Genomic DNA, 24,294 nt, shown 5'->3' with positions numbered 1-24,294 from the left:
AGAATATTTAGGTCAAATTCTGTTTTGGGTACGATCGCGCCATTTTTTGACAGAGTTATGCCCCTTGGTAAATTGCTAATCTCTAAACGTAAAAAAAAAGTACACTCTACTTGCACAAAAAAGTATGGCTGTCGTTTACAGGGAATTCACATATTTTGAAAGAATTTATAGGTTTTTTTTTTCTTTTTTTATTATAAGGGGTGGGGTATCAACACTTCAGGTGCCTGTCTATTTAAAAAAATAATAAAACATATTTTCAAGCAAAACTATAATCAATATTAATTATCATTTAAATGTAGATAGAAAGATTTTAAAAGTGTTAGAGTATTGAGAGTTCAGAAATCTATTTCCCCCCTCTCTCTCTCTTCCAGAAAAGAAGAATACATTAAAAGATCAATGACAGTAACTGGGCTAGTGTGTCAGTAGGGCATAAAAGTGGGGGAAACCTTGTCATTGATCTTTTAATGTATTTTTTTTCAGTTTCTAGTGTTACAGTGAAACGTACAAATTTTTAATTACGGGTATATGGTTCCCTTCGAGAAGGTTTTTCCTTTTTCATTTTTAGTGGTTATAGAAGACACTCTTAGAATCGATTAAAAGTTAGGAGGAAAAAATGGAGGGTTGTATTTTGTAGATAGTATTTATTCTTTAATAAATATTCAATTTTGAAAGTCCAACTTATGATGATAGGCAACAAAATTGTCCGTATTCCATATCTTATAAATACTCAAGAGTAAGACTGAACAAAAGATTATTTTAATTCCAATATCCCCTTATAAAGTCTAAACTCTGTGCCCTTTTTCTTTGCAACTTTCTTTACAACTTATTTATAATTTAATTCAAAAAGTCTTTAAATGAAGCTTGAAAATTAAATCTTTTCATGTAAAAATTTTCATTATATGCCTCTCAATGTGCTTCAAGGTTCTTTAAACTTCTCAGAAAGGTCTAATTAAAAGTAGAAATTTTTATCCCGAAAAAGCAATTTAGATACCAATGTTTATTAACATGATAAAAATTTTATGGAGCTTTGCAAAGAACTTGAAACACAAAAAAAATTGTTGCAAAAATATGAAATTCAAGCAATTAAATTATAAATTAAAGAGTTGCCCTTGCTGGCTGAGGGTCAGAGTCCCTTAATTAGACATTGTCTTCATATGTATTATAAATACGTTTTTTACATTTACACACACACACACACACTCTCTCTCTCTCTCTCTCTCTCTCTCTCTCTCTCTCTCTCTCTCTCTCTCTCTCTCTCTCTCTCTCTCTCTCTCTCGTGGATTTATCGGGAAGCATACTTCGTTATTATTTTTTCAAAATAATTGACAAAGTAATTTAAAGATGGTCTGGAAAGGCATTCCAAGCAAAAGAACACCAAATACATAGCCAAAAATGTAAAAAGAAGTTTATACGTGAGTGGGTGGGGGCAACATACCTAACCGTATTGTCCTTCTACCAATGAAAATTTCAATACATTTTATAATACATAGTCAAATATTATGCAGTACCCCTAAGTAAATTAAAATAGAACATTTTACTTATATTGTCAATTCATCTGCAGAAGAACATTGCACTTTTTTATGATAGTAAATTTTTTTTTATATGTACACATATCGGTAAAGAATGATTAACATAAATATTTTCTTTTTTCCCAAGCTTTTGTTTTTTTTTTTTTTGTCTTTTCTTTTCGTGGACATTTTGAGGCATTGAGCGCGAGTTTATTTTTATAATATTTGTATTTTTGTGTGCGATTCACTTTTTTAAATACTTACATTACTATTTGACCCTGTTTGTATAAAATACTCTATGTACGGAAATATCAAATTGTTATTTTTAATAACATTTAATAGATATCAAACTTATTTTTTATACTGTATTTGTGGAAATAGCAATTTTTAATGTTTAATAATACATATGAAATTAACATTCAATTAATTCTTCAATTAATTCAGCAAACTTTTTTTTCTAGATGAAATATATAATTTTTTTTTAAAAAATACCGTTTTTTAACTGCCAAATAAAAATTCAGAAACAGCTTGATAATTTCTCTCCTCGGCGAAAAACCAAACAGGTATGCATGAACTCAGATTTATGAAGCACCTGAGCAGGTGTAAGAAGATTAATACAAGTTGTGCGTTCAGGGTTAACTCTTGACAGGGGGTTGAATTTCAGTCACTCGCCGGTCATTGTGCCAAGCTGAAGTAAAAAGCAAACAAATCTTTATGTTTTGAAGATGCATAGTTTTTCAACAGAAGTTCACATGTATCAATTTTTCTGCACGTGAATCTGGTTTCGCAATTAATAGTTTATAGTAATATCCCGGTTTACTCTATTAATTAAGAGACTGGTCAGCAAAATGCCCTGTATATTTAATTTATTTATAACTGACCAAACCAAACTGGCAGCTGCCTAAACAAAATAATGATTAGCCGGAGAAAACGAATAAATATTTAGCATTTTTGGACTCTCCGCTCCTATCGCTGTTGAAGATTGGAGGCTAGCTTGGCTGTCATTCAAAATGGGTGGAAGTGCTTAAGTGTCTATAAAGAACGCCTTGACACTGTGTATCCTTTTATTCATCTGTTCTCTTCATGCGTGTAGGACATCTTCATTCCACTGTCGCCGGTGGTCATTGGACAACAACAAAATACGTTGCGCAACTGTCGGACGGCTCGACTGCGGTAACAATTTTAGCTGTCTACAAGGTGTCGCTGAGACATTGTCTTTAAAATATCTCCTTAAAACGGGAAAAAAATGTTGGGAATCACTTCTGTGCTCCCCGTTCCTTTAACAATTATTCTGGTAATAATTCTTGTTGTGTGTGCCTTTGTTCTGTTTCTTCAACATCGGGAAATAACAACCACCGCTCCGGGACCATTTGCCTGGCCCGTTTTTGGAAATTTACTTAGTCTAGGAAAAAAACCACACGAATATTTGACATCCCTACGCTCTGTTTATGGGGATGTATTCCAGATCAAAATGGGGAGCCACACGACGGTGGTGATCAATGGACTTAAGGCCATGAAACAGGCATGTATAAAACAAGCGGAGGACTTTGCAGGTAGACCGGATTTTTATTCCTTCCATTACATTGCTAACGGCAAAAGTATGGGTTTCAGTGACTATGGACCAAGATGGAAGCTTCATAGGCGTATCGCGCAAAATGCCTTGGCCAATTTCACAAATAAAAGGCATAATCCCATAGAAGAAGACATCACCCAAGAGGCCGAATTTTTGACAGCAAACTTTCTCAGTACTCCGGGTAAACCTGTGAATCCTCACAATGAGATTTATCTGTCTATTGGAAACATCATCTGTGCACTGTGTTTTGGAAAGAGATATCAGCGAGATGATCCCGACTTCATGCAGTTGGTGAAAAATAACGACGAATTCATGGCCTTCGCTGGTGCCGGAAATCCAGTGGACATTATGCCATGGATGAGACATTTTACCAAACGATCCTTCAACAAGTTTGTAAGCATCTTGGAGACCATGAATAAATTCAGTCTCAAAAAGCGCCAAGAACATCTTGACACGTATAATCCAATGCATTTGCGTGATGTCACTGACGCCCTGATTAAAATGACGGAAGACATCAGCGAAGAGGAAAAAAGTTCTGTGGGACTTACAGACGAACATATCTTAACCACCGTCCAGGAACTTATAGGGGCTGGGTTTGACACCATCGCAAGCACTTTACAATGGAGCGTATTATTCATGGCAACAAATCCGGAGTATCAGGAAATGGTACATGCTGAGATTCGGAAAGTGGTCGGAATGGATTGTTTCCCATCCATGGACGACTATCCATCACTTCCCTTCACAGAAGCGTGCATTATGGAAACCATGCGCCATTCATGTATATTCCCCTTTGCACTTCCTCACAGCACAACAAAAGACACTGAACTGGATGGCGTCTTCATCAAGGCTAAAACCCTGGTTTTCTTAAATCTTTGGTCCATTAATTACGATGAAGAAATCTTCCCTGAGCCGACAGTTTTTAATCCTTATCGGTTTTTGGACTCTGACGGTAATGTCAATCGTTCTGCCGTCGATCTGTTCATGCCGTTCGGCGCCGGAAAACGACGCTGCCCTGGAGAACAACTCGGTCGCATGGAAATTTTTTTGTTCTTCACTATCATGATGCAGAGATGCAAGTTTAGTGTCATTCGAGGGAAAGTTCCCGTTGTGGACAGTAAATATGGGTTGACTTTAAAACCGAAGGATTTTGAAGTGTATGTGTCAGCAAGAACATAAAAATAAACATTCAATGCATGTAGAACTGAAAATAATAATTATTCTTAACGTTGATATAGTCTTTCTTTCGTATTAACAGTATGGTATGTTGTGACAGGCTATTTGATAATAAATATATTCTGATTTAAATTCACAGTGTTGTCCTTTCATAATAAAAAAAAATTAATTTGAAGTTTTTTACTATTTGTAAGATCTTTATGATTGATGGTTGCAATTTCGTTCGTCACTGAATTAAAAATAAAGTTGAATTTGGAAGTTTCTGAAAAATGATATTTCCATTTCACAAAAAAGACCATAAAATTAATAAATCCAAAAAATACCATTTTTAAGCTCTGTCCAAAACCTTCGAAATATAGTTTTTCTTAAAAAGTCGAGAGAATAATAGTTATTTTAGTAGAGATCTATCAAAGTTGTTAGAATCTATTTACATTTTAAAGATTTCAATAGTAACAGCAAATCAGAAGACTGATGTAATCAAAATATGTTGTAATCCATCTTAGAAAAAATTTCTTCAATTATACATATACACATCTTGAATACAAACATCGTCGCAATTAAACCATGGCCAAAATGTTCGATCCTCTCCCATTAGGAGAGAGCTATATGCGGACTCCGGGCCGTGGATTGAGACGATGAAATACACAATGTGCAGATTTTGCTTGTGTAAAAATACTTTTAAAATATCTATATTTTAGTCCGTTTAATTTATCTAAAGTTGACGTTTGTGAAAAATTATGATACAATTTACCTTAATATTTTTTTTAATGCATGAAAATGTGACTTTGCATATCCGCACATATGATTTCAAGTGCTTCATGAGAAATAATAGACAATTAGTCATATCTCCCTTTAATTTTGTTAAAATAATTATTTATTTGATTGAGTAATTATTAATTCATAATAATGTAAATACTAGTAATAACCTTTTCAAATGTATAATACCTAAGGTACTGTATTAGCGATTGGAAACTAAACCTCGCAAGTAAGCTTTTATACTGAAAAAGAATAAAATTAAATAGCAGTAGTTAAATTATGCCGAAATAAGGGATTGACACTATTTCCTTTTAATCGTTATCTATCTTAGAGCAGAGACCTAAAGCTTCTGTTTTATGTCTATGCTTAGAGTCAAAGCATCTTTTCAAGTGAAATGAGTTTGCTTCTTAGTTGTTGTTGTTGTTTTTAATTTTAATTTAATCCAAGATAAACGAGGACCTATCATCATTCTTCGAAAAAAAAATTGTCAAGAAAATAAAAAAGGAAATTGTCAAACTCTCTCTATCATTGGTCTTCGTGTCTATGTTTACCATGCAGAGGTTGGGATCCTTGGGATTTGCTCCTGACAAGAAGATTTATTTTCTTGCCAGTTCAGCTCAGTAATACGTCTCTCCTGTGTATATGGAGCACTCGAAAAGATAGTGTAAAAAGAGAATCAACATAAAAGAATAAAGGGATGTAAAACAGTTAAAGTAAAACCTGATCTACAGTGTACTACTGTGCAATGAAAAATAAACTCATTATTATCAGAATTTATAAAGAAACTCAACTTTAAAATAAAAAGAGCAATTACAGATTGTACATCAGCATGCGTTATAAATATGATTCTTTCGATATTAAGATAGGGCTACATCAAAAGTTACTTATTTAAGATTTTGGAGATGTAAGACTGAAGGGGGGGTTAATTCAGTAGCGAATACCATGTTTAGGGTCAAGCTTATCCCTGGAATTTCAAATAAGATTACACATGTATTCATTTCCAACATCTGCCACCTTCTTGCTTCAGAATCAAATGGTCGCACTTTTTATATTAGTACTGTCTGTCTCTATCGACTATCGCACGAAAGTCTATCAATGAATTATAATCGGGTTCGGAAAACCAACAATTGATAAACATAGGAAGTAAGTGACCCTGACCTTCGTTATCGAGTCATATCTCAGGTATGTTGATATTTATAATATTACGATGTTAAAGTTGTTAACGTAATAAGTGTGGATCGCAGTGTTTAGTTTGACTCTTAGAAAAATATTTTAAGTTATATTTGTTTTTAAATTGACACCATTTAGGAGTTTAGCGTACATTGATCATTATAACACACCTTGTATTCAAATTTAAGGCCGCCATTTTTTTTTTTTTACCTGCGTAAAGGTAAGTTCAAATTTTAAAGATTTTCTGTATTGGATTTTTGTTAAGAGATTTTTATTGCATACAAAAGGTTTGGATTGCACATGTAAATTATGTATGAGATTTGTATACAATGTGCTAGCGTGGTCAGAAAAAATTGTTGAAAAAGAGTAGATGATTCACTGTACACTTCCGCTTTTTTGTTTACACTGAAAAAGTTGGAAATAATATTATTTTATTGTCAACTCTGGAATAAGTTTCGTTTACAACTAATATTATAAGCATCGACATTAAAAAAAAAAGATTTGTTTGAGGTAATGATGATATTTTTCTCCGTTTTGAGGAGAATAGTTTTGGTAGTGTTCAGTTTTGCAATTTAGGTAAAAATTGTCAAAGAGAAAGGGTCCGAAGAAAAAATGCTTTTTTTAAAGGAAGGTTATATATATTATCAACTCAGCTGATATTTTGTTTGAATTATAAAATAAGGTTAGCTATTACTTCTAAGCAATAAACGATGATTCAATCTGTAAATTATTATTTTGATTTTAGGCCACACAGATGCAGGTGTAAACATGTGGCTGTTAGCAATCACCCTTGCTGTCCTGTGGACATCTGTAGACACACAGGACAGAAAAGCTATCATAGACAACACCAGTGGTTACAAAATGGAGAGGGCACCGTATGTAGATTAATTTAATTTAGTTAGTTGTCATGAAAAGTGGATTAGATTCTTAGAAATAGATCAACAGCTGCTTGCATCCAAGATAAATCTGTTAATTTAATGGGTTGTTTTGTTTTTTTTAGTAAATATTCCCAAACTTTCACAATTTTTATTTTTGGAACACAAGTGAAAATTTTAAGAAAAAAATGACACTTACTTTTTTAAGCTTACTAAAATGTATGTAATAGCTTTTATGTCTAGAGGCATTAAGTTAACATACACTCAAAATTTTATGCAACTTCTTTTTCAGAATTTATATGGTCATCACACCAAATGTTGTAAGACCTAATGAAGTTGTTCAAATTTTTGGAACAATTCTAAGAATGAATGATTATCCATACATTGATTTAAAAGTCTCCATAGTACAAGATAAAGTAGCTTATGCAGAAATTGCCACAAAGTTTGAACGGCCTGGCAGCAGGCTTATGCAAATGAAGGTAGGTATACTGCAGTTTTGTACTTTTTTTAAACCTTTACAAGCAATAATAAATTGATAATGTATACATGTGTAATAGATAATGGAACCCTTTCCAGTTAAGAGTTATTACCAGTCATACACTGTTAGTATTATTAAACAGAATTATTAAGGAAATGCAATGGTTATGTTTGACATCTAAATGCATGAGTTTTAAGTTTTTCATAGAAAATAAAAGAAACAAAACTAAATCAGTAATAATTGATTAATAATGTTCCTTACCAGATGCCTTCAAATTCCTTGAGAGGCCATTATCGACTGAGAGTGGAGGGGAAAGCGGGAGACTCAGGAAATGTTTTCTTCAATGAAACTGACATTGGCTTTGATCCCAAACAGGCCTCTGTGTTCATACAACTGAGTAAACCCATCTACAGGCAGGGACAAAATGGTAGGTACCCAAAGCGGCAAATATTCTTTTTATTGATGAAATTAAGTGGAAACTAAATTGAAACAAAACCCTGGATTTATGGGGTTTTTTTTATGAATAAATGAATACACGACTAATGTTTTACATGTAATTTTTTTCCTAGTGTCATTTCGAGTTCTTCCCATTAAGCAGAATATGATGCCTAGATATGGAAGTATGACTATATATGTTAAGGTAGGTGTATTTTAACCTTATTAATAAAATCCTCTGTCTAATGTGTACCTTAATCATTTTAGGAAAGAGGTATATACACAAATATCCCCTTTCCTTTATTTTAATAGGACCCCACTGGATACCCCGTCAGAAGGTGGCTGGCTGTACAAACAAATGCCGGAGGTAAATATTGTGCCTGACACTTTGCTGTATATTCTATAAATAACTATTTTTCTTTATATGTACATGTTTTGCTGTTCTTTACATTGAGATTTCTGATTTACATAAAATATTGTTGAATATTATAATATCAGTACAATGAGTTACTTTTTGTCTATCTTTCAATTAAGTTTTATATTTTCAGGTATTGTCAGCCAAAGTTTCATGCTCTCAGATCAGCCAAACTATGGAAACTGGACCATTCAAGTCGACGGATATGTATGTACAAACTGTTATCTGACTGTATACAAAAAGATATCATATTTGTAAATGGTGACAGAGAGGAAGTTGCATTTCATTTATTGATTTTGTTCATTACAGGGGTTTACATATTACAAGAATTTCTTGGTAGAGGAATACTGTAAGTGTTATTTTACAAAAAGTTTTTTTTTTTGATCTGTCTAAATTTTAATTACTGAAAACTTGAAAATATTTTATGATTAAAATTTAATCTGATTCAAATTAATATTTTATTATTCAGTTCAACTTATTAACATCAACAGAAACTGAATGATTGCATAAATATTATAGGGGACCCCAGATTTGATGTCAATGTAACAGTGAAGTCATATATAATGGACAATGTGAAGACAGTGGGAGGAATCATTATGGCTAAGTATGGGAGAAATATAAATGAAATAATACTCAGATTTTTCTTTCTCATCTGTGTACAGTAATTTTTTTTTACACGAAAGAAATTAAAAATTCCACTGGAATTAGTTAACAAATTGCTTTCGTATGGATATGTTATATCTTCCTTTTTTTGCATATATTTAATAAATTTTTTTAATTTCATTTCATTTCAGCATGACAACTGGTAAACCCATAGAAGGAAATGCCTCTGTTTTATTAACAGTCAAAGAGCCTCCCCCAAAACAGGACTCGTTTGGTAACAACAACGGATTTATCAATAACTTCATCCCAAGATCCTTTACCATCCAAAGATCACTTGGATATGTAAGTGATTTCTTTTTTGTAAGAAATTTGTTTACAGTCAAAATTCAAAGTTTTTCTTTGGTTTATTGGAAGTTAAGTAATTGTGTTTTGAAGTTACAGAGCTACAAAAATATTGAAAAGATAAATAATTCCATCCCCTATTTACATACCTGGACATTTTTGTTTGTGATGGAAGTTTTTTTAAACAGATGAACACAAATATAGTATTCAGTTTGTCATTATTTCTATCAGGATTTTTGGTGTTAATGTTCTTCCACATTATTTTGATTTTAGGTTAAAGGTCCTATTAACTTTGAATTCAATATGGATGAGATCAGAACACGAGTTAGGAATGAGTTTGGATTGTACAATGGTTATGATGGAGTAGAACTACACTTCAATGCCACGGTGTATGACTGGTTCTTCAGAATGACCAGGGCAGGCTATGCCAGTACTGTGTTATATAGGTCAGGGGTCAAACTCCAGTGGGTCGGAGATAGGGTCAGGACCTTTAAACCTGAAAGTGTTTTGACTGTCCAGGTAAACTAGACTTATTCACTCATGGTTCACTGCTTAGAATTCATTTTAAAACACAGAGTTCAAAATCAAGATCAAAACAGTATAATAAGGAAGGTTTTCTTAAAGTATGACATGTTGCAAAGTGAGAATGTTAAAATACACAAGTACTCTGTGCTGAAAGATACAGACTAGATGAAAAGTGAATATATGTATGTATTAGGTTGCTGTGATGAAATATGATGGCACCCCCGTGGCCAGTAGCAGCAAGGTCAGGCTCTCTCTGAGCCCCACCTATGTCAGTGGTATGTCTGGTTCTATTCCTTATATGGCGTCGGCCAAAGCGCCCAGCGGAGGAATCGCTGAATTTAAAATCACCATGGACAATGCTCTGAGGAGTCTATTAATACAGGTAACCTTACTGTCCAACACAATCATTAAAATTTACAATGAAGCCATTTTTAAAGCTTTGTTATTTTTCCTTTTTGAAAGATTAGGTCTGCAAAGTGTTTCTATACTTTTATGACTACTGAAGTTTTTTTTAAGTCATAAGTTTGATTCAAAGTCATTACAGTGTTCCTTGTATTTTAAAGAATTTAAATACTACTGCTTAAAGACAGTTGATTAATGTAACAAAATTGAAAACATATTGATAAATGTATCTTGACTGAATTCTTACTTTCCAGGCCACTTGGGAGGGAGATACAACCACCCCCATGATAGATATGATGGCCTATCGGTTCTACTCCCCGAGTAAGAGATACATCACCTTGTCAACCTCCACCAGTAGTCCTAAAGTCAACACTTACATGTTATTCCACGTCAAGACCAGCATGTATGTTCCACGGATTTACTACCAGGTCAGGACATTTATAAATAAAGGATTTTATTTTTACTTGTTTAGTCAAGTTTAATTTAGTCCAATGTACACAAAGTTGTACACAGGCTGTGTGCAATGGTTGATAAAAATAGAAGAATCTCTCGGTTTAAAATTCTTTAAGATTGCTTCTCCTATTAAGGTTTTGATTTTATTTCAATTTTGATACAAGCTAAGAACATATCAGATTATAATTATTCCAGGAATGCTTTTTTTGTAAAATGCCAGGCAGATTGCAGCTTTCTCTATTTCCATTAAATACAATGGACTTTTAAAGCTGCAGTTAATCAGAATTCCAGTTGTGAAAAGTAATCAAGCAAATATATTACTTTCATACGCAGGTTGTTGGAGGTGGAAATATTATTGTTGGAGAGGAACTAGAAATGATTTCCAGAAGGAAGTCATTTGCCATCGCCCTCTCACGAGATATGGTGCCCACGGCTCGAGTGGTGGTGTATTATCTCGCTGGTCAACCAGAGGAAATTGTAGTTGACTCATTAACTTTCTTTGTGGATGGAACTGGTAATAATAAGGTGGGTTTTACTCCTTATCTCTTTGTTTTATTTATTAGATATACCAGCCTTAATTGAATTAAAATATAAAAATAATAAATCCTCTTTTCAAAGGTGAAAATTAAGTATGTTTAAAGTAATTCAATAGGTTATTGATGTTAATTTGCATATTGCATGGTTACTAGTTATTCTTTTCAGTTAAGCAATATGAAAAGTGTACAGGAATTCTCATTTATATTGTTGTTTTCCTTTATCAGAATGTTTAACATGTAAATTTAAATGTTTAACCATTTTAGGTTGGGGCGGTTGTGAATCGTGGTAAAGACTTCACTCGAGACACTGTGGAGATTTTGGCCACTGCTGACAAGGGGGCATATGTAGCCTTCGCAGCTATTCCTCTTGATCTGTATAAACGAGGACTTAACGACGGACTTAATCATTGGACTGTGAGTAAATTCTTTTTACTTTGGTTTCATTGCAAGAAGGAATATAAATGTAAAAATGTTTTTATTTATTTGAAGTGAGAGGTATTATCAAGTGCTTGCTATTTTCTGATAATATTTTCATTAATGAACAAAGTGAAAATTGTTCAATTGTACATGGTTACCTGGTGGCTATTCTACATCTGTTTAAAACTGTGGTAAACAGGTATTAAGATAAAAAATTTTCAAGTATTCACCTTTAAACCTTCATGTATTTCTGTTATTTTGTAGATAATTGATGAGTTAAACACCTATGATTCTGGTCGTAAGAGCTGGCAGCATTTGTGGAGAAAGAGTGAAGTGGAATATCAGTATAAGTTCTACACTGCCAGCGGCCATGGTATTGATGCCAATACAACATTTAGGGTAAGGCTACCATTGAACTGATGCCAAGTAACGCTTAACACACTTATAATGATCTCTTAATCATGAGGTACATTTGTATCTTCTAATAGCAAATTTTTAATTAACAATGTATTTAAATAATGAAATTGATTATTTTGGCTTTATTTTACAGGATGCTGGTTTGCTAGTTATGTCTGATCTTACAGTTAATAGAGTCCCCATAACAAGTAAGTATCAATTCCTTAAATAAATATGATATTGTTAACCAACTATGTAACTACTCAGAAGTATTTGCAGCATTTTTTTAAGTTTCTCGATTTTGGAATCTATCTGCGACTTCAAATTTTGCATGACCAAGGCAACATTCTACATAAATATATATATTGTATTCAAAGCAATTTGAAGTTGGTACCCAGCATAGAATTTCCTTCTAGGCTAACATGCCATTCAAAACTTTTCCTCTATATAGCAGCTTCACTCTTGTTTATAACCATGATGTCTAAAAAAATATTTCTGTTTGTGAATCCATTCAACTTGACCATATCTTTTGAATTACATGTACTTTAATTTCTGAAGTTTGTTGAAATACTGATTTTTTCTTTATACCTACTTCTTTCTTTAGGTGCTGAAATTAAGTGCTATGAAGACCCTGAATATTTACCATGTTTTACTGGAGAATCCTGTTACCATAGAAACTCCTCATGTGACAATATTAAAGATTGTCCAATGGATTGGGCTGATGAACAGAATTGTAAGTTTCCTTGGAATGGGATGCATAATTCATCCATTAAAGAAGAACTATTGCATGAAATAGAACTAGATATATGGTGATTTCTTTCAGTTAAATTATTCCCTAAATCCAAAGATGTTGAATCTTCAAATATTCAAGTTTTCAGCAAAAATATTTAACTGTTACAATAGTCTTTCTACATCTATGACATGTATGAAATCTTCTTATTTTTTTAAATATAGAATACTAAGTGTCAGTAAAAAAAAAATTGAACTCTGTATTTTTCTCTTTGTTTAAAGGTCCATTGGAGGATCCCAGAAATGACAACATGACCATCAACATGATTAACAGAGTCAGTCGTGTGTTGAGGTTCTATGAAGACAGCACATGGGCGTGGCAGGAAACCTTCACAAAGTAGGTGAATTTGTAGAAAGAATATTTACTGTACTAATTATACCCCCCGCAAACGAAGTTTGGGGGGGTATATAGGAATCACCTTGTCCGTCTGTCTGTGCAAACGTGTCCGGTCCATATCTTTCTTACGGAGGGACATTAGAATCTACTACTCCACACAAAGATTGCCCATGACCTAAGGGTGTGTCATGAGCTTGACCCAAGGTCATTTGGGGAAGTTCAAGGTCACTGTAAGAAAAAGTTCATAATTCATGTCTGGTCCATATCTTTCTTACAGATAAACTTGGTAGGTTCTCATTTCACACAAAGATTGCCCATGACCCAAGGGTGTTTCATGACCATGACCCAAGGTCATTTGGGGAAGTTCAAGGTCACTGGAAGAAAAAGTTCATAATTCGTGTTCGGTCTACATCTTTTTTATGGATAAACTTGGTAGGTTCTCATTTCATGCAAAGATTGCCCATGACCCAGGGGTGTGTCATGACCTTGACCCAAGGTCATTTGGGGAACTTCAAGGTCACTGGAAGAAAAAGTTCATAATTCGTGTCCGGTCCATATCTTTCTTATGGATAAACTTGGTAGGTTCTCATTTCACCCAAAGATTGCCCATGACCTAAGGGTGTGTCATTACCTTGACCCAAGGTCATTTGGGGAAGTTCAAGGTCACTGTAAGAAAAAGTTCATAATTCATGTCCGGTCCATATCTTTCTTACAGAAAAACTTGGTAGGTTCTCATTCTACACAAAGATTGCCCATGACCCAAGGGTGTGTCATTACCTTGACCCAAGGTCATTTGGGGAAGTTCAAAGTCACTGGAAGAAAAAGTTCATAATTCATATCCGGTCCATATCTTTCTTATTGATAAACTTGGTAGGTTCTCATTTCACACAAAGATTGCCCTTGACCCAAGGGTGTGTCGTGACCTTGATTTAAGATTATTTGGGGAACTTCAAGGTAACTGGAAGAAAAATTTCATAATTCATGTGTGATACATATCTTTATTATGGAAAAACTTACTTCTGAAAAACCCGGTGGGGGTATTTTGTCCCGTTTGGACAGTTCTAGTTGATTTTAAGTATGGCACCTTCAATCAAACTCTTAATAGGACATTATAAAAGAGTTTTTAAGTCTGCTGATATGGATATGTGTGTATGATTGGTCCAGTACAACAATATGTTACAAAGAACTTACATGTAAATTGTGCATAGTGAGATGTCTTGATATTGTTATTGCAATAAGTACAAGTATTTAAACATGTGTATATTCAATGGGTTTTTTTTTCACGCTCAGGCCTGATGGTGAGGTAGACTTTAGGATTACTGTCCCCAAATATCCCCTTACCTGGGTCATACATGGAGTGTCCATGAGTCGAAGTTCAGGCCTCGGGATCCAGCCCACACCTATACAGGTATCAGTATTATCATTAACAACTAGAAAGAATGTATTCTAAAATGATGCAGAAGCTTTTATCGGATTATATTAGAAAAGTCATTAACAAGCTGTTTGGATGTTACATATCTTTGCCAGTTTTATATTTGCAATGAGAATAATTTTTTTTAAAAAGATAAGGTAGGAACTTTAAATGTGATTGTTTCCCTTCTTAGTATGATGCCACGCGGTACATGTACATCATTGTGGAGTGTCCAGAGCACATCATCAGGGGAGAACAGGTGGGAGTCCGAGTTACCGTGTTCAACTACTGGTATGGAGACGAGTTCATAGAGGCAAGTCATTTACAACATCTACTAAACATGTAAATTCATGATAAAGAACACAATTATATTGTGTTATTAGTTGTTTTCTGTATAAAGGTACATAAACCCTCTGCTCACTCATATAAAATGTTGCTTGAACATTAATGATTTTCCAAAAGAAATGTATTTTATAAGTAAAATACATACAATTGTAGCATAGATAGTGGGGCAAAATTGGGGAAAAAAAGACACCTCAACTTGGCAAATCTATAAAGGAATAATAGATATTAATGTCATAGAGTTATCTCTCTTATCAGAGTATCAGTGAACCTTAAATAGTATGCATGAGATACTTGTCATGTTTAGTGACTTACTAGTGAATATTGTAAGCAATAATACCATTGTATATGTTATGTATGGTGACTGACTTTTGACATACACTGTATCTTCTACAGGTGCTTGTGACAATGGAGGGGTCTCCAGACTACGACTCTGTACTGGTAGGAGATGAAGGCTTTGTACAGTCCTACTCACCAAAAAGACACAGTGGGGACCACCAAACTATCGTATTCGTAAGTTATAATTATTCCCATACCTCTCAGTTGTAAAATAAGCTGCATTACATTGTCTTTATTGTGCAAAGTTGTGGCATTTTGCACTATTTACACCTACATTTCATTACTTTGCACAGATGTGAGATTGTTTTTCCCAAAAAGCTAGATAGAGATAAAAAAAAATAATAATTTAGTACAGATATTTTTTTGCAATAAAATTTTCTGTCATCTTAGGATGATCTGTTTGTGACTTTGTAAATGACTGTTTATGAGTTTTGGTTATTGTTTTTGATTTTGTCAGTTGGAGCCAGGAGAATCTAAGGACATCTTTATGCCTATTGTCCCTAACATGGTACAGGGTAACCTGACCTTCACAGTCAGTGCCTGGTGCTTCCTGGAGAGAGACACAGTCAGTAGGACCATCTACATCACGGTAAGATATTTATTGATATACTGTGAACCAACTTTTATTTGCATGCGAGAAATATTCGCAAGTTTCGCAACCTACATGTACTTTAAATCGCAAATATTAAAAGCCGCAAAGCATTTATTTTGCTTCGTTTTTGTAGAAAATGTTTCCTTATTCGTGAAAATTAATCAAAGCGATTGGTTTCAAATTGACGAATCGTGAATAAAAGATGATGCCAAGATTAGTTGGTTTACAGTATAACAATCTAAATCTTCTAGCATGCTGCTCAGTAGTTATTGTACTTTTGTTGAAATTTCATTTGTTTTAAGAAATTCTGTTTATAACATATGATTTTTTTTCTTCTCGGCAACAAGAATGAGATGATGTATTTTTTGAAAATCGGTCAACTTCGATTATCATTGAGGATAAGATTATCCAAATAACAATATGTCAAATCAGTCAGTTCATTTACAAAACATAAATACATTGGCTTTTAAAGTTGTAAATTCATAGGCTCATTGCAATAAAATTACAAGTATCATAAACTTTGAAAAGAATAGAAAAAAATATGATCCCGTAGATAATGAATCTGATGAATCTGTCTTTGTTGACACAGTCTGATGGAGTGGAGAACATGTACCACACCCCGTACTTGATAGACATGATCACCTCAGGCTCCATGATTATTCCGGATCTGAAGGTCAACGTCTCGGATCAGTTCATCGTTCCCGAGCAGCGTTACCACCAGTTTGTCCCTGGGTCTCCCAAAGGACATATCACTGTGTTTGGTAAGGATTTCAATAAATCTTATCAGTACCTAATAAAGAGTATAAAAGACTAAGGCTGAAAAATAGATTTGAATTATGCTTAGTAAAGCTAAAATTTAGAATGAGTTTTGTTGACAAAGCAGTTTGCTTTAGAAATGTTGAAATTACTAGTAATTTATTTATTATTTTGCTTTTTCATTTAAGTTCATAACATTGATTTACATGGAAAATAGTTTTGAGTATGTTTCTTATATACCATATATTGTATTAAATAGTTTGCTGGTTTACTAACATGTCTAAAATTTCAAGGTATTTACAATTTGTATGCATATTACCTGCTTTAAAATGGCTCTAACTTAAGATTATTTGTTCTGATTAGGTGATGTTGTGACCCCTGGTTTCTTCCGGGAATTCCCCACAGCTGAGGACATTTTATACAGACCGTATGGATCAGGAGAAATGAACATGTTTAATTTTGCCTACAATCTTCTAACCCTCCGATTTAAAAAGGCCAACCAACAGCTCAGCAATGATGTACTCCAGAGAACACTTAAATACATGAATATAGGTAAAATCAAACTTATAATTTCATTCTCTATTTACAATGTATGTGTTGATGGCTCTTTTAGGCGTACTGTAAAGTTATTATTTTATCAGCTAAAGTTAAACAGTTTTTGAAACTCATCTAATCTCTTTGTTTACAGCCTTACAAAGACAGATGGGATACATGAACGAGGACGGATCTTTCCGCATGTTCAGAGATGACCCCAAACCCAGTGTATGGTAAGTTACAAAAATATGCGATTTCAATCTTAAAATTAGCTTAAAATATAATTATTTCTTCATATACAGCATCTCTTAATGTTTGTAAATGGGTAGCAAGCAACAAGTGTTCTAGTCTTGCCTACTAGTTAGACCATGTATTATTTCTGATATACTATTTTAGGTTGACTGCTTTTGTGGCTAAGACATTGTTTCAAGCTAAGTTTGGTGAGTGGGAGAAGGAATTTTTCATCCCCCTGGAGCTTATTAATAAGATGGTCCTTTGGCTGTGTAGTCAGCAACATAACGTGACAGGAGAATTTAACGAACTTCCTGGCGTTCCTGTGTATGACAGGAATTTTGTGAGTAGTCTAGATAATTATTAATTGGAAAAAGTAATTTCATCTTCCAAGAAATCTTTAAAAAATCTTACAAACATTCAGTACAATTGTTGTTGTCTTTACTGAAGTGAAAAGTTTTAATTTTATCATTACAGGGATCTCTGAAAGAAGCGATTGAGAATGATACATTACGAGCACATCCTGTGCCATTGACGGCCTATGTTCTTGTTGCCTTGTACAAAATCAAGGACACCTCTATGGTAAGCTTTATATCTTATGTGGATTTAAATTCTTAAAGAATTTATTCTTACTTTATTGGAGAATTATAATTTTTTTTTATGAGATAATCTGTCAAATGATTATTATAATCATATTTCCAGTTAAGATACATGTATATATGCATTTACAAGGTCCCATTTCTTTGACAGGAGTCTCAGAGCTGTATGGAGAAGGCTAAACAGCGAGCTTCAGAGTACCTGTCTCAGCAGTGGCCCAGTATTACAGAAGTGTTCCACCTCGCCATAACCTCGTACGCCCTGTCTCTCAGTAGTGTCCGCAGCAGAGATGTGTTTGATAAACTGTGGTCACATGTTTACACAAGTAGGTTTCAAATACAGTATTTCAAACACTAGAATCAGGCCAAAATAAAATTATTGTTTGTTTGGAATTGCCTCCCGCCTCATTGAAATGCCCCCTCCTCAAAAAATTTTATTGACCAAGAGTAGGAAGATTTTTTTTTTTAATTTTTTTTGCGCGTTACCACATGCACAATACAGAACACTGAAATGTAGAGTCAGATCTATGCAAAATTCAGTTTCTTTGTTGATGGTAGATAATTTGTTAAAAAGTCAGAAAATGTGTGTGCTAAGATTTGTATAAAAAATTTATCTTCAATTTAAAAAAAAATAATTTCCCTCCCTCCTTCCTGTGTCTGAAACCCTCCAGACGGCAATTCCAAACAAACAATTTTTTAAGGATGGCCTCAGAATAAATTTCTTCAGATTTATTTTGTACACAATGAAGTGAATATTTGACAATGGTTTAACATTATGGGTACAAAAAAATAACTGTTTTCATTGCAGAGCCAGAACATTATTTTTCGGACTCGCCAATCAGAGAAAACCCCTCGGAGTACGTGAACACTGTCCTGTACATGTTACCCAGACTGCCCCTGGTCAATGATGGCTACGCTGTACAGTCTACAGCCTACGCCTTGCTGGCTCACATCAACCACTTTGGGGCGGCCACCAGCTCTGACAGTACCAGTGGTCTCATCAAAGAACAGAGGGACTCCATGATGAAATGGTTACAGACAATGAGGAACACATTCGCAGCTTTTGCGTCCACTCAGGTACATATAGTCAGATCTTATAGACTTACAATCCACTCAAGTGGATATACAGTGGACCATCAGATATCCGGACGCTTCAGTATCCGGATGATTTTTCATCGGAACGGAATTTTTTAACGTTATTTTGTCGTAATTCAGGTATCCAAACGCTTCACATATCTGGACAAATTGACTAGGAAACAAAGCATGTGGATAAATGAGGCTCCACTGTACTAAAATATTTCACATCTTATATGCTTATACCTTTACAATTGCAATGTAATCAGTAGAAATATTAAAGAAGCATAAAAACAGGAGACATAGAATCTTAGAGTCATAGATGGAATGTAGATGCAATGTCATCTGGTTACCAGATATCTAAGTCAGAGAACACCAGCTTGACATGCCTGATTTGTTTTTTAGGACACATTAGCTGCCATGGAGGCCCTGTTTGAGTTCACCCTGGTTGACCCCAACAGGAACGTGTTCAGCATGAACCTGAAGCTGGAGTCCTCCGCCTCCCCTAACTGGATGAACGAGTTCATGATGACCAAAGACAATTATACAGAAATGCAGGAAGATTGGGTAAGTTTCCTAAAGCTGTATATCCTGTATAATCCAAACAAAAGTGAATTGTTACTGCCAATGATTTTGCAAAATTGTTTTCAGAGTTAAAACTTGATAATTGACTCTTTCAAAATTGATTTTTGATAATTTCAGCTGCCCAAAGTATTCGGTCAAGTTCGAGTAGCAGTAAAGGGAACCGGAAGAACACTTATTCAGGTTAAGTTTTAAATTTACAGGTAGAACATATAATGTCTTAATCAATTGACTGTATCATATTTTTAATAATTATAATACTTATTCATTGTACAAGTCATGTAGATTTTAAAATTTAAGATAACATTGTACCATTTTAAATACAAAAAAGTTAATTATTCATATATGAAATACATGTATTAGAATATATTTAATTTTAAACTTTAACCACTGTAGTTTATAATGTGTTATTACATTTATTAGCTGACTACAACAGTGAATGTGGAGTATGTGTGGCAAGTCCGGAATCCAGTGGATACAATCCAGTTCTTCCTGTTAGATAACTACAACATCGAGTTCAGCGGGAGAAACTTCTCCACAATCAGAATGACACCTTGTGTCAGGTGAGTAAATATAAAAAATCATTTTCATGTCACTTCAATTTACATATTTTTTTTATATCCCCCGCAAACGAAGTTTAGGGGGGGTATATTGGAATCACCATGTCCGTCTGTCCGTCTGTCCGTCCGTCCGTCTGTCCGTCTGTCTGTAGACGAGACTTTGTCCGGACCATTACTCAGAAACTATTGGAAGGATTTGTCTGAAAATTTGTACACATATTATTCACCATTTGAAGTTGTGCACCTGATATTTTTCATCTTGATTGGATTATTATTTTGAATTTTACAGGTGTTTTTTCATTTTTATTTTGGGGTTTTGTTTGGACCGTTTCTCAGAAACTATTGCAAGGATTAATCTGAAAATTTGTACAATTATTATTCACCATATGAAGTTGTGCACCTGGAATTTTCAACTCTTTTTGTTCATTTTTCTGCATTTTACAGGTTTTTTAAAATTTTAATTGACTTGTTCATTTTGGGCTCATGTATAAGGTTTGAGACATAGAATCTAGAATATCTGTACAAAAACGTGAACTACAGCTTAAAACTACTCATAAAAACTTAAAAAAAAGAAACATCAAGTGTTAAAAACAGTTTTTACATTGCACAGAAGATAATGTAATTTCATTTGTCTCTTGGGAATAAAGACTGGACATGCATCCAGTTAAAGATAAATTAATGAGTTTGGTGTTGGAAGTTGTTTAGGCATATCTCTTATCAAGTGTGTGTGTGTTATCAAATCTTCAGGGAATAAGGCACAAGAATTAAAGATCTCTCTTCTCTTATTCTCTTAATTGTAATTTATTGTCTGTCAAAACACTTCATTACTGGATGACCAGTTCTTTATTTTCAAAATGCATTTCAAATTGATATATCAAGATTAATTTGATTTTGTATAATGTTTTTTTTTTCAACAATCAGTTTGCAGAGTGACATAACACATAATTGCAATATATTTTTTTAATGCAGTATAAATGAAGAAAAATTAAATGAAAAAAAAAATGTTACAATGGAATTACAATGTATTATTATTGATGTTTCATTTGGTTGCACCTTCGTTTCATTCATTAAGAAACATGATGAGCAATTATATTTCACTGCAAATTTTTTTTAAGTAAATTGTGTATTTTTGAATTGGCACCTTCTCTGAAAAACCCAGCAGGGGGTATTTGTCCCTATTGGACAGTTCTAGTTTATTTTGTCATAATTATAGTACACTGTATTTAGAATATGAACATTGAATATATATGAAATACTGTAGCACTTTATAAATTTATTTTTACGATTTCAGCTGGGTGTATGAAGCTCGCAGTAAACAGTCCGGTTTGACGGTGCTGGAAATTGACATTCCCTCGGGTTATGTGATAATGAACGACACTTTACGAGCCCTCGTTAATAACCCTACCTCACCCGCAAATCTCAAGAGAGCTGAATTCTATGGAAGAAAAGCAGTGTTTTACTTTGAATATGTAAGTCAAGTCTTATCTTGAAAATTTTATCTTATATTTCAGTAAAGACATGTATTTCTTGAAATATTAAGGTTAGCATAAGTAATTATTTAAGGCTGATGGTTGACACAGAAGACAGATAGATATTGAATGATGGAAATTGTTTCATGATATTTAAATTTGATATAATTAAAATATTGATTTTTATTGTTTATGTATTGTAAAGCTTGATCAGCGGCAGACCTGTGTAGACATAGAGGCCCACAGATGGTACCCTATTGCTAACATGACCATTCAACACAAAATCAGGGTCTATGATTACTATGAACCAGGTAAAAAACATCATTCAAATATGTGGCACTTTCTGTGCAAGGAAAGATAACTCTTCGTTTTGCACTAAATACCCCAAAACAGCTTTGAAGGAATGTTTTATTTATATTTAAATTTTTTAAATGCTTTCATTAAATTACAAATTAAATGGAATTTTTTTTTTTCTTACAGGTATGCACAACACAACACTGTATTCCACATACAGCTTGTTCAATCTGAATGTGTGTTATGTGTGTGGGTCGTATCAATGTCCATACTGTCCCTTCTTCAATGTCGGTGTGGTGATAAAAGCCAGCTTTACACTAATAACTCTCATTATTGGATTTATTCTACAGAGATATATGTTACGGAACTCTTAGCAGTGAAGCTCTCGTGAGACATGACTCAAATCCTTCCAAAGTACCGCAAATGATTTTTGTCATTCCGAATTAAAAAGTGCACAATTTCTCAAGTAGAATCAAGAGAAAATTCACATATCAGTTACCATGTATGATGAAATCAACATTTCTGTTCTATAGAATCTGTTTTGACTATCTTATTCCAGGTTGGTACAGCATATTTTTTTAGACTATATAAAAAAAGGGTTGTGTATTTAAATGTGATTCATATATAGATCATTGGCATTTAAAATCAAAATATTTGCAGTTATTCACTTTTGAACAAAAGTTTTATGCTGAATATTGATACTTGACATTTTTCAGAGTGCCATAATAGTAGAAGCAATAAATAATGTTGCATGCTACACAAATACTTCAAATTTTTCAACAGTCAAGTATATTAGTGCTTAAAATACAATTTTTGAAAGTTCTCATACAGAAAGACTGATCTTAAAATGAAAAGCAAGAAGCATTCCAATTTATAATTTTTTTTTCTTGTCATTCCAAAGCAAGGAGATGAAATGAAAAGGCTATTAAGTATTTAAAAAAAAAACATGAAAGCAGATCTCTGACCTTTGTGATTCATACAAGGCACAGTTTTTTTTTTCACACTCCACAAAAGTGATTGATGAATAAAATTTATATATTAGATATTCTATGATTTTTAAACATTTCATTTTTGTATTAATCTAGAATGGTTGATTTTATTACTTTTACAAATGTTACATATCAATTTTGTTAAATGGTTTTTTATACTCTGGAGTATGAAATACTAGTGTTGTGAGAGAGGAAATGTGATTACAATTTACATTTATTACATTCCATATTATTACATATCATAATGCAATAGTCAAGTTGTCCAAAAAGTAGAAGTGTGGGAATTTATGACTGTTGCATATATTTACCATTTGCATATGTGGAGCTCTTTTTCATAGAATATGTGTAATAATCATTTTATGATGAATATTTTTTATGGAATATATGTGACATATCTTGAATGAATGTGTATATATCTATTTTTATGAAATAAAATATTTTCTACAAGGGACTTGAAAACATTCCTATCCATCATTGTAAATACCATTTATCAAGTAACTCGTGTATAAATTTATAAACTTTGTAAATTAGAATCTTTTTTGTAACTATATACAAGCATTTTTGTACAGAAATGCCACTTTTTATATGCAGTAAAAAAAATAAAACTATTAACTATTATGATATGTATTTTTAGTTTGTTCATACGTGGTCATCAGCAGATGAACTGGGAATGCTGTTTTTCTTTTTGGGCACATTTGCCACTGTCCTTTTAGGATCACCACCCATTAAAATAAATAAAATTACATATGATAAACAAGGACAATTGCATCACTAAATAATTCCTTTCATTAGACTATAGTATAGCTGCAGAACTGTTGCGTTTGACCATATGGTCAAAGACTAAATTATAAAACCATATAATTAGTCTTTGATGATATTGTAAAAGACTAAAATATAAAACCACAAACTGAAAAGCTACAGTTCTGCAGCTATATTATAGTAAAAGTCCATCTAAAATTTTTGAAATGAAGTATATACTCGATGCCATTTTTTCATCCTTAAAAAGCCAGTCTTTTTCCAAATAATTAGCCTGCCTATGTACACAGTACACAGGCACTTGTTTCGGAAATAAAATTTTAACCTATAGTATAATAATAACACAAGGTATCTAACTCCGAATTACACGGAATACCCCCCTCCTCAGAAACGCACTCATTTACAATTTCAGAGGAGACGCAATTGCAATATGTTTATTACCATTGTCTTCTTCGATAATTTATGTGCACAACCATATGCGGCATGCATGTCTTTGTTTTTGTTTATCTCCGTAAACAGCATCAAGACCCTGCTCGCCGCGCCGAGTGGAAAAGTCGAACTAAACCATGAAAATGTATGTGCTAAT

General features: G+C 33.4%; 2 protein-coding genes across 3 annotated transcripts; both read left to right on the top strand.

The window, feature by feature from the left end:
• The first annotated feature begins 2,754 nt into the window (after positions 1-2,754).
• On the top strand, positions 2,755-6,837 carry LOC134282060 (cytochrome P450 1A1-like). The gene is made up of 2 exons (XM_062764494.1): positions 2,755-4,239; positions 6,757-6,837. The coding sequence occupies exons 1-2, from the start codon at positions 2,755-2,757 to the stop codon at positions 6,835-6,837; spliced, it is 1,566 nt and encodes a 521-aa protein (XP_062620478.1).
• LOC134282075 (CD109 antigen-like) lies at positions 6,155-23,553 on the top strand. Of its 2 annotated transcripts, none has more exons than XM_062764515.1 (36): positions 6,155-6,192; positions 6,926-7,055; positions 7,348-7,534; positions 7,798-7,960; positions 8,103-8,173; positions 8,281-8,335; positions 8,517-8,590; positions 8,693-8,732; positions 8,903-8,987; positions 9,178-9,328; positions 9,602-9,847; positions 10,047-10,235; positions 10,510-10,683; positions 11,042-11,233; positions 11,509-11,658; positions 11,926-12,060; positions 12,212-12,266; positions 12,662-12,790; positions 13,069-13,183; positions 14,474-14,591; positions 14,788-14,907; positions 15,333-15,449; positions 15,733-15,864; positions 16,457-16,628; positions 16,987-17,175; positions 17,312-17,390; positions 17,554-17,731; positions 17,866-17,970; positions 18,139-18,310; positions 18,793-19,061; positions 19,464-19,625; positions 19,761-19,823; positions 20,064-20,203; positions 21,492-21,669; positions 21,875-21,980; positions 22,150-23,553. In XM_062764515.1, the coding sequence occupies exons 2-36, from the start codon at positions 6,949-6,951 to the stop codon at positions 22,335-22,337; spliced, it is 4,806 nt and encodes a 1,601-aa protein (XP_062620499.1). In that variant the 5' UTR covers positions 6,155-6,192; positions 6,926-6,948; the 3' UTR covers positions 22,338-23,553. The 2 variants fall into 2 exon arrangements, with proteins under 2 accessions (XP_062620499.1, XP_062620497.1); XM_062764513.1 differs by lacking the exon at positions 6,155-6,192 and adding an exon at positions 6,274-6,400.
• Positions 23,554-24,294: the final 741 nt, after the last annotated feature.

Source organism: Saccostrea cucullata, unplaced genomic scaffold (assembly GCF_032062105.1).
Source record: "Saccostrea cucullata isolate Sc308-1 unplaced genomic scaffold, CSIRO_AGI_Scuc_v1 ctg232, whole genome shotgun sequence".
NCBI classification, from domain to species: Eukaryota; Metazoa; Mollusca; class Bivalvia; order Ostreida; family Ostreidae; genus Saccostrea; species Saccostrea cuccullata.
This window is presented reverse-complemented; position numbering and strand designations above follow the sequence as displayed.

Bases quoted from the DNA above. Each gene is read 5' to 3' on its own strand.
- LOC134282075 (XM_062764515.1), top strand. From the start codon at position 6,949: ATGTGGCTGTTAGCAATCACCCTTGCTGTCCTGTGGACATCTGTAGAC. The intron at 10,684-11,041 runs GTCAGGACATTT...TTTCATACGCAG, and splicing joins TTCCACGGATTTACTACCAG to GTTGTTGGAGGTGGAAATAT. The intron at 21,981-22,149 runs GTAAAAAACATC...TTTTTCTTACAG, and splicing joins CTATGATTACTATGAACCAG to GTATGCACAACACAACACTG.
- LOC134282060 (XM_062764494.1), top strand. From the start codon at position 2,755: ATGTTGGGAATCACTTCTGTGCTCCCCGTTCCTTTAACAATTATTCTG. The intron at 4,240-6,756 runs GTGTCAGCAAGA...TTTGCAATTTAG, and splicing joins CGAAGGATTTTGAAGTGTAT to GTAAAAATTGTCAAAGAGAA.